Genomic DNA, 14,927 nt, shown 5'->3' with positions numbered 1-14,927 from the left:
CAATGATTTGACCAAGAATGCACAGCTGCTGAACTGTGACCAGGATACAAATCCATTCCATAATTTTCTCTTGTTTTAGGCTAAACAATCCAAATATTGGATTTAAGGAGACCGATCAGAAGCTAAAGAAGTTAAACCAAATCTACAAGTGTGGGTGAGTTTGAAGGAGACCTACAGTTATTTTTCACTGCACTAATTTGCTTCCCATTCTTCTCCCCGCCCCCAAGTTTTCTGACCAAGAATAGAACTTACTTTGTGCAATTGCCATGACTCCAGAGAGGGGTGTCATGATGAGGTTTTGAGATTGCTGGGGGTTATGGTGGGAGAGGCTGTGGATATTCGTCAAGGTGCTGACTGGGGGCAAACCTCCTCCCGAGACTGAGATCTGATGGAGAGAAAAAAACAAGAGAAACATGGGTGGTCTTGGACCACAAAGAGCAGTTTACAACATGATGTGACTTAGCGATTCCTTGGCATGGCTAGTTCTGAAATTCATTCCTTCATTCACTCAATAACAATTATTGGGTGGGCGCGGTGGCTCACGCCTGTAATCCCAGCACTTTGGGAGGCCAAGGCAGGAGGACTGGCTGAGCTCAGGAGTTCAAGACCAGCCTGGGCAACATGGTGAAATCCCATCTCTACAAAAAAAGAAAAAAACACAATTATTAAGTGTCTCCTGTGGGAAGACACTATTCTAGGTGCTGGGGATACAGCAGTAAGTAAAACAGACAATGATCCCTGCCCTCATGGTGCATTTGTTGTTGACTGTCTGAGTTACTAGCCAGCTTCAGAAATTACTAAAGTTTGAGGGACACTAGCCATTATAAGGTTTCTCTACTTTTTCCATATCTCCAGTACACATTACAAAATTTTTTATTTCTTTTTTGGTCAAGGATCCTATATTGTAATCGCCATTATATTTTAATGACAGATTAGTATGAGAAAGCTACTGATTTTTGTGTATTTACTTTGTACATGACCACTTCATTGAAACTTACTAGTGTCTTTTCCTCATTGATTTTTTTCCAAGTATGTAATTGTAATACAAGCATCTGATGGTAACAGAGTCTTTTCCTTGCTAGTACAGATATGTCTACATGTCCTACTGCATTGCTTAGAACTTATAGTATTAAACGATAACAGCTGTAACAGATGTGCTTGTTTCTGATGTTATCAGAAATGTTTCCAATGTTTTCCCATTAACTCTAGTTGTAATTATAAGGGCACCATCAGTTTTATACACCCCTACACTTTTTCCATGATAAATCAGTTTACTACTTATAGTTTCAAAATAATTTTTTTCTTTTTTTGAGGTGGAGTCCAGCTCTGTTGCCCAGGCTGGAGTGCAGTGGCGTGATCTCGGCTCACTGCAACCTCCGTCTCCCGGGTTCAAGCAATTCTCCTGCCTCAGTCTCCCGAGTGGCTGGAACTACAGGCACCCATCACCACACCTGGCTAATTTTCGTATTTTTAGTAGAGACAGGATTTCACTATGTTGGCCAGGCTGGTCTTGAACTCCTGACCTCAGGTTATGTGCCCACCTTGGCCTCCCAAAGTGCTGGGATTACAGGCGGGAGCCACTGTGCCCAGCCTCAAAATAATTTTTTTTTTCTTTTTTTTTGAGACAGAGTCTCACTCTATCGCCCAGGCTGGAGTGCAGTGGCCGGATCTCAGCTCACTGCAAGCTCCGCCTCCCGGGTTTACGCCATTCTCCTGCCTCAGCCTCCTGAGTAGCTGGGACCACAGACGCCCGCCACCTCGCCTGGCTAGTTTTTTGTATTTTTTAGTAGAGACAGGATTTCACCATGTTAGCCAGGATGGTCTCGATCTCCTGACCTCGTGATCCGCCTGTCTCGGCCTCCCAAAGTGCTGGGATTACAGGCTTGAGCCACTGCGCCCGGCCAAAATAATTTTTAAAGTTATTATTAAGAAAGGGCTGGCCCCTCTTATTCTGAACCCAGGCATGCTTGAGAGCGTCAGGAACCATGAGAGGTGCTCTAGGGTTAGGATACACCACATGTCTGAGTAACTCAACTTTCCTTCTTCCATCTTTCACTTCCCAGAGCTCTTCAGACCATAGGTCTCACACCAGCACCCAGGTAAGATGGTATCTCCCACCCTGCCCTTCTGGTCAACCCCACAGCGTCCAAGGTTAATTTGAAAAAGAAAGAAAGAAAAAACCAAACAGGTTTGTTTGTGTTTTTAAAATAAGCATCAAGAAATGAGTTAGGGGGTCACATGACCAAGAAGGAATTCTGACCACATCAAACAAGAGAGAACCAGCCTGTTTGCTGGACTTGTTTTTCAAAATGTCAGAGTCATTTAAAAAAAAAAAATCCGTAACCTGCCTTCAGACTGAATCTCTTGGGTAGTGTAGTTCCTTTGGAGAAAGTCAACCAAGTGACAGTAATTTCTCTGCCATTTCAGCATGTGGTTAATGGTATAAGAGAAATGTGGAAGCCGGTGATAAAGATAATTTAAATGTGTGTGGCTTTAGGATTTGTAAAGTGCTTTCACTGATTGTCCTTAATAGATAATGACACAAGTAGGGCAGGCATTATTACTATCAGTCTCTATACTGCAGATTAAGAAACTGATCTTTAGAAGAGACTATTTCTGTGTCACTTGACTCATAAGTGAAAAAGCCAGAGTTAAAATCCAGTTTTGCTGGAGTTTAAATCTTATCCACATGCTAAGTTTGGGCAACCTTGATCAAGTTACTTCCCATTCTAAAATGCAACCATTATTTTATTTTATTTTATTTTATTTTTTTTTTGAGACAGGGTCTTACTCTGTTGCCACGGCTGGAGTGCAGTGGCACGATCACAGCTCACTACAGCTTCGAACTCCTGGAATTAAGCGATCCTGTCACCTCAACCTCTGGAGGAGCTGGGACAACAGGCATGCACCACCATGCCCGGCTAATTTTTTAATTTTTTGTAGAGACAGGGTCTTGCTGTGTTACCCAAGCTGGTCTTGAACTCCTGGGCTCAAGCAATGATCTTTCCTCACCTCCCAAAGTAGTGGAATTACACGTGTGAACCACTGGGCCCGGCTACAACCATTACTTTCTATTTGGCTCCTGGACTGATGGAAGCTAGGGCACTGCTAAGGATATCAGTGGTGATCCTTACATGGTAATTTGGAGAGCCTGAATTATATGAATGCTGTCACTTATGGTCTGTTCACTATACTAGGTTCTTTACATACCTATAGTCTATAATGTTGGTATTATTATCCCTATTTCATAGGTAAGGATACTGAAATTTAGAGAAGTTAAGAAGTGTGCCCAAGTGGTAGAATTGGGGTTGAAAGCAGGCTATCTGCCACCACCACGGCCTGCCTGAGCTTTTCACCATCAGGACACACTGCTTGATACTGTGAAAGTATCCAGTATGTGCTTTTCTTTTTTCTTTCTTTCTTTCTTTTTTTTTTTTTTTTAAAGGTTCGACATGCACAGACTATAACCCTAAACCTGGCCAGTTTTTCGTCAACGCATGACATTTGGGCATGGGGGTGGGTAGGGGCAGACGGTACAACAGAGAGTTCAAATGGGTTGACTTTATTTCCAAAACCAGTTCTTAGGGAAAGATTTCAAGGCATGTCCTACTGAAAGTCAGCATGGGAGACTGTCCTTCCTAGAACAGGGCTGACCCAAAGAACAACAGTGCTGCAAGCAATCTTCACACCAACCCTATGACGTAGGCTTCATTATCCCCCATTTTACAGATGAAGAAACTGAGGTTAAGCAATTTGTCCACCCTACTGCTGGTGAATGACCGAGCCAAGACTTGCACATACTGGTTCTCTTGCCTGCATTCCTTTTTAGCCATACTCCACTCTTGCCTTGGTGGACCAAGATCCGTGATGGACATGTTATTATATTAACAAGAAAACAAACTCTTGAATTTGGGCCTCTGATGGTAGTGACACAGCGCATGCACTAGGGTGTTTGGAGACAAGAGAAAAGCCAGTCCTTGCAAACAAGCTTCCAGGTGTTTGCTAACGTTGAGGTGTGCAGTCTTGGTCAATCATCAATCCAGTAACACACTGCCCAGTTAAAGCACCGCCGAGCAGAACAGGAAGCAAAAAGCGTGTCCGCAGGCTGCACTGAGAGCGGCCCTGGCCTGGGTGAGGCAGCCTGCCTCTTAGGAGTGGCAGAGCTCAACAGGAAACCCCAAGGACCTTCAAGCAATAAGAGCTGAGACCTGGAAGGTTTTTCCCACTGAGAAGTCAAGACCTCTTCCATAAGGCCCCCTTCTCCACTGAAGCCTGGGTAATCCTTAACCCTAACTTGTTCGGGACACTCTTGAGAAGACAGAAAGACTTGTCTGTACCTCTCACAGGTAACTGACACAAGTGGTTCTTCATATGGAGAAGAATCTTTCTTAAGGGATAGGTGGGAGTAGGAGAAGGGGGCTGCAAAATGCCTCCCCCAGGAGTGCCCTTTCATTTTTGTTTTCAGAGACCACAACCAGGGCGAGCAGCTCAGGTCCTCCGAAACCAGAATTGGCCGGGTCAGTGTTCCCCTCAGAAACCACACTTTGTTTTTCCTCCAGGGAGCCAGGGACTCAATCACCTGTGACCCACCGTTTCTGTGTTGCCTACACAGCACACACGTCAAGATCTAAAATGGCCTCTGCACCTTGTTGCCCTCACCCATCCTGGCCCCTACTCTGGGAATGTGTGCAGCTCCACCTTCAGCATGAAAGTCAGGAACCCGCGGCTCCTCCCTCCCCTGAAAAACAGAGCATGACCCAAAGAATAGAGCTTTTCATTCTGTACCCTTGCCGTGTTGTAATGCTTCTGTTCTCCCATAAGCCACTCTCCTGCACTTGTGTTGCTACAGGATCAGAACCTAATCCTAATTAGAACCTAGTTTTATTTATTGTATTATTAATTATTGTTTTTTGAGACACCCGAGTCACACTCTGTTGCCCAGGCTGGCGTGCAGTGGCGTGAACTCGGCTTACTGCAACCTCTGCCTCCCAGGCTCAAGTGAGCTTCCCGCCTCAGCCTCCCGAGTAGCTGGGATTACAGGTGCATGCCACCACGCCCGGCTAATTTTTGTATTTTTTTTTTTATAGAGATGATGTTTCACCATGTTTTCCAGGCTGGTCTCAAACTTTCTGGCCTCAAGTGATCCACCTGCCTCAGCCTCCCCAAGTGCTGGAATTACAGGTGTGAGCCACTGCACCTGGCCTAGAATCTAGTTTGATGTAGAAAATTCAAATTCAAATTGTCCATTCTTCACCAAGTGTGCTAAACTTGCATCTGGATGTGGGGCTGTGGTTACAGATATAGAAAACTTCATTTAATGAGAATGATATTGACATTAACACGACAACAACAACAATACTGCAGTTGATTGACTATTTCCTATGGCAAACACTGCAGAGTATTTCTCATATGTTATCACGCTCATGCCCCTGCTGAGCCTACTGTTACCGCCCCTATTTTATAGATGAGGAAAAGAGATCATAAGTAATCGAGTAACCTGCTCAGGCTGCACAGCTATTAAGAGCTGGAGCTGAGATTTGAACCTGGGCAATTGTAACTTCAAAGCTGGTGTTTCTCCCTCCCTAAGCGTCGCCCCACCCCATCTACCATTTGTACTGTGATCTTCGCTGTCATGGCATCCCATGTCTTTTGCCGTTCCAGTTCAAGAAGCTTCTCCCCATCGCCTCCTATCCACTACATCCTGACTTGCTAATGACTCTCCTTGTGAGTACCAAGGGGATGGTAAGGAGGAAGAGGGGGCTTGTGTCAAAGTGAGGTGCTCTCTAAGTTAAAAAATTGGCTTTGGAGGCCTTGGGGGGAGGGATGAATGAACATTTTATCAACACAAATGTCATTGGCAAGCCCCGAAACAAACAGTGTCCCACCGGGCTTGCTCCTTTATGAGGCATTCAATCAATAAAATGAGAGCAGAACTCTTGTCAGATTTATTGGCTGGGTTCAAACCGAACACCTCTTCTACCCGCCAAAGGCTAGGTCACCAGCACTACCTCTCCTTTCCAGCTCCGGACAGCCCTCATTTTCCCCTGCGGGGCTACAATGCTTCATTGTTTGAGGCAGGCCTTGTGAGAAGTTGTGTTTGTTTTGCCTCTTATCTTATCAGCTCCAGAGCTACAATGGCCCAGGTGTACTCACCATTTTACCATCAGGTGAGAGGAGATTGTGGCCTGGGTCCAGGCTGGCTGGGGAGACTTGCTGTAAAACCGACTGGCTGGTCACCATGGCGCTGTTGCCATGGTGACTGATTGTTGAGGAGGAAGTGACCTCATTGCTTCCCTGCTGGCTGTAGCGCACTCCTGCAAAACAACACAAACCCAATAGGGAACATTAGTGCCACCAGGGCCCTGGAACAGTGACTCGGCACCCCGTTTTCAAGGGTGGGTAATAAGAAAATAAAGTTGCCTTCTCCTTCCCTGTCCACCCACAAGAAATATCGGCTGTTTTTCTCCAGGGTAAATATGGCATGTTCTTTATTTAATTCTAGAATATAAGCTCCATGAGGGCAGGGCATTTTTATCCCTTTTGTTTTGTTCACTGATGTATCCCCAGTGCCTTGGCACTGACTAGCCACTCAGTAAACTTCGGATGAATAAATGAATGACTGGATGGATTCTGTTTGTTATTACTTCCGCATAGTTCTTTTAGGATACACTTACTGGCTGGAGTATTTCTTTTATTCTTTAAAATGCCTTCTAGAAATGTTTGTTTCCCTGGCATCTCTCGTGGCGCTGCAAAGTATAAGTAGACCCATGTGACAAAGAAGAAGCCCTTGTCCAGTGACCCTTGAAAGAGCCGTAGCTTAGGCGTCAGTCTCTGTGTATCACTTTGTGGCCAGGCCCAAGAGGTCAGGGGCACGGACACAGGCAGAGCAGGACAGGGATGAGGCTGCGTCTAGGGGCTAGGCTGTAGAACTCACATTCCTTTGGTGGGGTCCCATTTGGCTGCCTTCCAGGGCACAGGGAAAGGTGCGTCTGCCGGGAGGTGGGGCAGGCAGCACACACAGGCAGATGTGGATGCTTAGTAAACCACTGGAGTTTGCTCTGCAAGGGAAGGGTAGAACCAAACATGTTTACAGCCTCACTGCTCTGACCCTCCCTCTTGCTCGGGAACCAAAATGGAGATCTGATCTCAGGAAAGAAAAGTACTGGACAGAGATCAGGCAACTGAAGGAAGCCACAAGAAAGCCAAGAACCTGCGTCCAGTTTGCAGATGGAAGTCCTGCTTGATGTGCCCATGAAACAGTCAAGGACAAGGTTGAGGTTACACAGGACATCTCACCCTAAGCTCAGTGCTTAGAAAGACAGTGCTCTCGTTTTTTGCTTTGGATTTGACAAAAAGGTTTGGAGGACCCTGTCCTGCAGAGACCAAATACTCTAGGCATGGAATCATCTGGAGAAGTAGACCAACTCTTTGGCTGCACGTCTTCCTTTGCCCAGTTTCCCAAGATGAACCATCCCTGTATACTGATTCTGTTGGTTCTCTTTCATCCACCCACCCCCTGCCCTAGCTAGAGCCCCACCTTCCAGAGGAGGCTACAAAGTTCCCCCAGGGGCCAGGCACACTGCCATAATCCGTGTCATAATCTGCCTCTAATTCACTAAGATGAAGCTTACCAAGATGAGACTAGATGAGCCCCAAGCCAGTTTTCCTTGGATCTTCCTAAGGACATTACCCAAGGCTGATATGACCTAGAACTTAAGAGGGCTGGGGAAAAAAATAAAACAAATGCTAAAGCTAGGTTCTAACCTTCAAGAGCAACTTGTCTGAGTATGTAGTGGCTTGATGCTTGCTCTATGAGCTTTTCTATTGGCCATTTTCCCCATTCTTTGAATCAAGGAGCTGCTAGTAGGGGTGGTGGTGACAGTAGGATGGTGCTGGAATTGGTGTATTGGTTTAAGGCACTACATTTTTGGGGAAGAACAGAAATCATGAAGTTAAAAGGAGGAACAATGTCCAGCTCCCCAAGTCAACAGCCCGTGCCCAGTACCCTGTCCTCCTGTGCATCTATTTGCAGCCCCCACGTCTCCTGTTTGCCATCGATGCCATCCCATTGGATTAAATGAGGCCTTCTTTCTTCACTCACATTTGCCACCCAGTTCCCAGCAGGATGCTGCCAACAGTTCAAAGTGTAGTCACATAGAAGAAGAAAGAGATTTGAACCTTATGAGCTCTGAAGGCAGAGCTAGGTCCAATGGAAAAGAGGAAGGCAGATTTCAAATAAACAAAAGGAAGAATTTCTATCAAGGAAGGGCAGTGGGAAGACTATGGACTCTGCAGCTAAACCAACTCGGGTTCAAATTCTGACGCTGCTCTTAATAGATCTGTGATCATGGGAAAATTACTTTCCCTCTCTGTGCCTTTGTTTCCTCTAGAAAAGTGGAGAGAATGCATCCTCAACAGGGCTCTTTTTGGATTAGAGGTAACATCTATACGGTTTCTTGCAAAATGCCATATAAATGGCAACTATGGGTGGGGATGCTGTGGGGAGGAAGCTGGTATAGGAATGGACCCCAAGATATTTGCCCTAAGGTCCTAGAATTCTGGATGGCTTAGGACAGATTCTAAACACTGAATGGAATTATCTTTCCGTAGAGAAGAGTTTCCAAAGAATCCTACCCTGGGAGAACCACTGATGCTTTGCCCTGGAAGCAACTTAGGAGGGAGGTTTGGCCGCTGCCCTCTTGCTCCGTTCTTTTGGAGGAACTAGACTTCACCCTGTTTTTCTCCTGCTTTCTCTGACTCCCTAACCAGCTATTTACCTCCCCGAGAGGCTCTGCTCCTGAGAGAGTGGTGATAACGCTGGGAGTCAGGTGTGTTTTCACCTCCCAGCCTGTCCCCATCATCGATTCAGTCTCAAGTCAAACAGTCTCTGGATTTAGCCTATTTAATTTGGCTGACGGAAAAGGGCCAGCCCTCTGATGATCAAATATGGGTCACAGGGAGGCTTCTCCCCTACCAAAGGCTACGCAATTATTTATTTAAAAATAATTAACCAAGGATTTCCGCAGGAAACAAAAGGCTTCTTTACAAGGGAGCATGTCAGGAGAGACTCAAGAGCCATTTGTTAGAGTCTAGGCAGCATATTCCAAGGCTGTTGTGGTTTTCACACTTTGTTTTCTCCCCAACAAAACTTTAATATAAGAACTATAACGATGGAGCTGCTCTGTTAAAAGACAGATGAGCCTAGACCTCTGAACATTCCTTTAAAAGCCTCTGGTTAAGTGATAGAGGTCTGGCTGGGAATTGGGGGATCCCTGTTTTAATCTCAGCTCTGCTGTCAATTTCTTGGGTGAGCACCAGCTTCCTCATCTATAAGCCAGAGGACTGCCCACCGTGGGGAGGGGGCCATTGTCACAGCAATGTGATGGGAGCCAGGCACAAGGCTGCTCATTAGCTCCAGATCCACCTGCAGCTGTTCCCACGATGCTCCTCTCACCAAGAATGTGGCAATCACTGGCCCCTGAGAGGGTGGCTGTAATCAGCCAGCCATCTTTTGGGGGAAGGGGGTGGGGGTGCATCACAAGGTGTACACCAAAAATAGGTGCTCTTGTTAGAGGAAGGAGAGGCCAGTCCTCCTATATTTCAAAAACTCAGAAGAGCACTTGAAGTGAGAACAAAAATAAGTGCAAAGTGTGTAGGCTCTGGAGCCAGGTGACCTGGGTTTAAATCTTGGCTCTACCCTGTAAGACCTGTGTGACCTTGGAAAGTTACTTAACCTCCCTGAGCTTCAGTTCCTCATTGTTAACAATATCCATCCGTCAGGTCATTGGGAAGAGAACGGAATGAGTTAATGGATGTCCAAGTACCCAGACCATGCTGGGCATATAACAGTTGCTGAAAACACATCAATTCCTCCTACTCTGGGACTGTCTTTGTTTAAAAGACATTTTTAGGAAGGCTGAGGTCATGCCACTTTATTGAGCACCTACCATGTGCCAGGCACTGTGCTAGGGAGCATTAAGAAATGGAATGGCATCTTCCCTTCTTCCTTCACCAATGCAAGTTCTTTAAGTGAACATATGACAAGGGCTCTGGTTTAATATTGATTAACCAAAGATGCCAGGTTAATAGCCACAGAGGACCCACAGGAGAAATGAGAGTGGCAGATGGCAGCCATTCGCCTTCCACTTACTTCCTAGCTCAAGCCACTAATTGGCCCTGTCCCCAGTGTTGGCTCTGCAAACCACAGCAAGTGTGTCAAGCAGCAAAAGCCATCCAAGGTAGAGTCGAGACAACCCTGAGGCCCTGGTGAGTAGATCGTCTACTTTCTCCTGTTGCTAGGTGTGAGCATCATGGGTATCAGGTTATTCCTGGATTCCCAACAGCATATGGGACAGACGCAGATCATTTGGTTTCTATCCGATAGACTGGTCAGAAGTGCCAAAGGCATGGCAGAAGTGCATGGTTCCAAGAAGCCAGCATCCTTGCCCTGCCTTCCTGTGCGAGCACGATCTCCAAGGTGCCTTTCACACTGCTGCAGCCTGGGATTTCTTTCTAAAACAAAGTCACACCATGCCTCTGCCCTGCTTGGAAATGTCTGATGGCTCCTCACTGCTTTCCAGAAAAGCCCCAGCACCTAAGACTGGCAGAACTGGGCCTTCGCGATTCATCTGTTTTATTTGCACTATCTCTTACCACAACCTTTTTTTTTTTTTTTTTTTTTTGAGACGGAGTCTCGCTCTGTCCCCCAGGCTGGAGTGCAGTGGCCAGATCTCAGCTCACTGCAAGCTCTGCCTCCCGGGTTCCCGCCATTCTCCTGCCTCAGCCTCCCGAGTAGCTGGGACTACAGGCACCGCCACCTCGCCTGGCTAGTTTTTTTTGTATTTTTTAGTAGAGACGGGGTTTCACCGTGTTAGCCAGGATGGTCTCGATCTCCTGACCTTGTGATCCGCCCATCTCGGCCTCCCAAAGTGCTGGGATTACAGGCTTGAGCCACTGCGCCCGGCCATCTCACCACAACCTTAACGCATTTCTCAAATGGCCTGACCATCTCCTGCCTCTGCACCTTTGCTGTTCCCTCTGCCTGGAAAGCATCTCATGTCACATGTTGCCCCCCGTGAAGCTCTTCTTGATTCATCCTGGGAGATGGCCGCTCCATCCTTTGTATTTTACATGCACTAGACAGAGGCTTACGGCAGGAGTCAGTCACCCTGCATGCATGCTGCTGATATGTTCACTTTTCTCTGCCTCTTAAAGAAAGAGATGAGTTTTTATTTGTCACATCCTCACAGCCTAGCAGACTGCCTGATACTATGAATATTTATTGACTGAAGGAATGAAACCCCAGCAGCTTTGAGCACCCATGCCCCAGACAAAGAGCATCACATCTAGCAGAAGGAGAAAATACAGTCAGTTCTGTATTTATTGTAGGGAAAGTGTAAATCTGTTCCAATTCTATTGACATATTAGGGGATAATTTGAGTATAATGTCAATTTCACATTTGCAAAACACTTAGTGAATTCAGAAAGCTGCATCCAGCTGAATGGAACCACATAGGAGAATACTAACAATGCTGCTGTGTGTACATATGCACACCTCAAACATCCTCCAAACACCTCAGTCCACTGTGTGCGCTGGTGAGACACATCCATGCAATATGGAGTCACATCTTTTCCTTCCCATTTCAGATAACCCTTTCTCCACTGATTCACAGTAACGCACAACCCGCAGCCCTTCTGATGCCCACTTCCCTAGGCAAACTTGCCATATTTATTGTTGTACAGCATTTATATATTTCTTAACTCTTTAACGGGTATAAAACTCTGATAATCTTTTTATTGGATTCTTATCTTTTAAAAATGTGTTGGCCAGGCACGGTGGCTCACGCCTGTAATCCCTGCACTTTGGGAGGCCGAGGCGGGTGGATCACTTAAGGTCAGGAGTTCGAGACCAGCCTGGCCAACGTGGTGAAACCCTATCTCTACTAAAAATACAAAATTTAGCTGGGTATGGTGGTACGTGCATTAGCTGGGCACAGTGGTTTAATCCCAGCTACTCAGGAAGTTAAGGCAGGAAAATTGCTTGAACCTGGGAGGTGGAGGTTGCAGTGAGCTGAGATCCCGCCACTGTACTCCAGCCTGGGTGACCAGAGCAAGACTTCATCTCAAAGCAAAAAATGTGTCGCTGAAGAGGTTTTCAAGTGTTGTGCTTTTTAAAAATTTTATTTCAGAGACGGAGTCTCATTCTGTCACCTAATCTGGGTACAGTGGCATCATCTCGGCTCACAGCAACTTTCACCTCCCGGGCTCAAGTGATTCTCCTGCCTCAGCCTTCTAAGTAGCTAGGACTACAGGTGCCCACCACCATGCTCAGCTAAATTTTTGTATTTTTGGTAGAGACAGGGTTTCACTGTGTTGGCCAGGCTGGTCTCAAACTCTTGAACTCAAGTCATCCACCCACCTCAGTCCCCCAAAGTGCTGGGATTGCAGGCATGAGCCACCCCGCCCGGCCTCAAGTGTTGTGCTTTTAATCCTGTTTTTCCCACAAGCCCTGTGGTTCTTACCACATGGCTTAGCAAACTGTGGTGATTTTTAGGCTGCGTATGTCAGGTTATATAGAACCTACTGTGCCTGTGTGTTCAAAGACAAACATGACTGCCTTACAGGAGGACCCCAGAGAGGCACTGCTTAGGGTGCCATTCACCAGAGAGACTTTGCAGAAACCTGTGCTTCAGGGGCTTAGAGCTACAGCTCACAGAGCCCCTGGCGATTTAATTCTGCTCTAAGAGCTTCAAAAAACAGCTGAGACCCCAATTCCACGATTCCAGAGATCAACTGGGCACCAGGCTCTAGACACTTTAAACTAACAATCTCTCTCTCTCTCTCTCTCTCTCTCTCTCTCTCTCTGCCTTAACTCTCTGATGATTCTGGGTCAGTTAACTTCTGGGCGTTGGCATTTTTGTCTGTGAAAGGGGCATGCAGATATTCCTTCTTCACAACCCAGAATCATGAATGAATAAAATAATGTCAGAGATGCACTGGTTCTGCTGTGTGAACAGAAGAGCAACGTCAACCAGGAAAACAGGACCAGAATTGCTCTTTCAGTAAGAAGAAATGAGGAAAGTGGGGATTCCTGGGCAATGTGGCCTTTGGCGCTGAAGCCTGGGGGTTCCTTTCGCTGAGGTCTGTGAGCTGCACCCAGAATCTGGTGGGATGCCGTTCACCCTTGACATTTCAGAGCCAACCTCCCATCCCTGATAATGCAGGAATGTTCCTCTGGCTGGTGGACCTCTGCCAGCATGAGTGAGCGTCCCAGCCACCAACAGAGTAAACATTACTCAACTGGCTGGGGCTCTGTCACACACATTCTTCCCCTGTGTTTCTAACCTCATGCAGAGCACAACCCAACCCTGTTGGGTCTAGAAACTGGGAATTTAAACTCAGGCAGGAGAGAACATGCGAAGGAGAAAGCTCTTCCAAAAGGAAATAACTATGTGCATTGTTCATAAATTATGAGTAGACAGTGCCATCTTTTCTATGAAGCCAAATCATTATGTTGGGGAGAGCACAGGGAGAGACTGGGCCAGGCTTGATGGACCCTGTATTGTGTCCTGATAACTCTACCTTCTCCCTAAACGCGTTACTTTTCTTAAGGACAGAGGCAGAGAGACAAATGATTCCATCTGGTGAACTTCTGAGAGGCCCATTTGGAAGAAAAGAATGTGAACAATTCCCTGGCTTGAAACGGAGAATTCCAGAAATGAAAGCTTTCAAATGAGTTAGCATTGCTGCCTCAGTGTCCTTGTTTGTAGCACAGGACTTTTGCTAGTTCTTATTAATACTTCCTCCTCTGCGAGGATAAAGATTCATGTTTGCAGAGAGTTTAGAAGATTAAAAATCTGCAAGTGTGGAAGAAAAAACTGATGCAAGATGAAAGCAATTTAAATGCTGGGCTGGTTTCAATTCCAGATCCCTTTCTACCTAACATGGCTTAGTTAGGAGCTCAATTCATAAGAGGAGAAATACAGACAGGCCTGTGGGGACAGTAAACATTCTTGACTCAAGGAGTAAAAGTTGAGTGATACTTAAGGGAAGCCCACAAACTGGTTTTCTTATTTAAAAAAAAATCAAAGCAAATGTAACCAAGAAAAGAAAAAAAATCTTTCATCAAAAGCGCGTTGGCTGAGAACAGAAGCTAATGTGCATGGTGCACTTGAAAAAACTGCACATGCGGGGAGGTAGAAGAGCAACAGAAACTCCGCGTGTCCTCCCCCACAAGGTCTACCTGTGCCACCACGCCTCATCCTTACCAGAGTGGCAGTTTCTGCAGGCAAACATCAGGTGGTTTGCAACGAATAGTTCAGCCTGAAGATTGCTGCTATAGGCAAAAGGAACCAGCCTGGCACTTGAGAACTTGGGCAGTCCTCACATCTGAGAGTATGTTACACCCGTCTGCTTCTCAATGTGTCACAGGCACCCATTTGACAGAGTGGAAAACTGAGGTTCAGAGAGGACAAGGTTGTTTGCACTGCTCCTTGCTAGGGGGTCTCCCAGCAAGTCAGTGGTATTCCAAAGCTGACCCTTCTCCCTCTTTCCCATAAGCCCCAAATGGGCTCCAGATATGTAGAGCCTCCCCATCATGACCCACTAATAGCTTGAAATGATTTTGCAGGTTTGTTTACTTGTTCCTTGGCTGCATCCCTCACTAGAATGTAAGCCCCATGAGGGCAGGACCTTGTCTGTATTCTCCATTTTCTTCTTGGCATGGAGTCATGCTAGGCATTCATTAAACATTTGCTGAAGGAGTAAATGATGAATGAATAACCTACGCTTAAACTCTGATGACTCCACATCACTTTCCCCTTTAGACTGTTGAGTTGAGTGATGGTGAAGTGACTGGAGTATATCCATTTATCCTCTAAATCTCCCCGTTTTTCTTTTCGTTTTTGAGGCAAGCTCTAGCTCTGTGA

General features: G+C 46.2%; 1 protein-coding gene across 3 annotated transcripts in view; it reads right to left on the bottom strand.

Moving 5' to 3' along the window:
* The window catches only part of HNF1B (HNF1 homeobox B), a 60,478-nt gene that overhangs the window by 19,592 nt on the left and 25,959 nt on the right, over positions 1-14,927 (bottom strand). For all 3 annotated transcript variants that reach the window (XM_025362293.1, XM_025362290.1, XM_025362291.1), the window contains exons 5-6: positions 6,154-6,314; positions 253-385 (exon numbers count right to left, since the gene is read on the bottom strand). In XM_025362293.1, the coding sequence (XP_025218078.1) occupies positions 253-385; positions 6,154-6,314 (294 nt within the window). The remainder of the gene's footprint in view (positions 1-252; positions 386-6,153; positions 6,315-14,927) is intronic.

This window comes from Theropithecus gelada, chromosome 16 (assembly GCF_003255815.1).
Source record: "Theropithecus gelada isolate Dixy chromosome 16, Tgel_1.0, whole genome shotgun sequence".
Classification (NCBI taxonomy): domain Eukaryota; kingdom Metazoa; phylum Chordata; class Mammalia; order Primates; family Cercopithecidae; genus Theropithecus; species Theropithecus gelada.
This window is presented reverse-complemented; position numbering and strand designations above follow the sequence as displayed.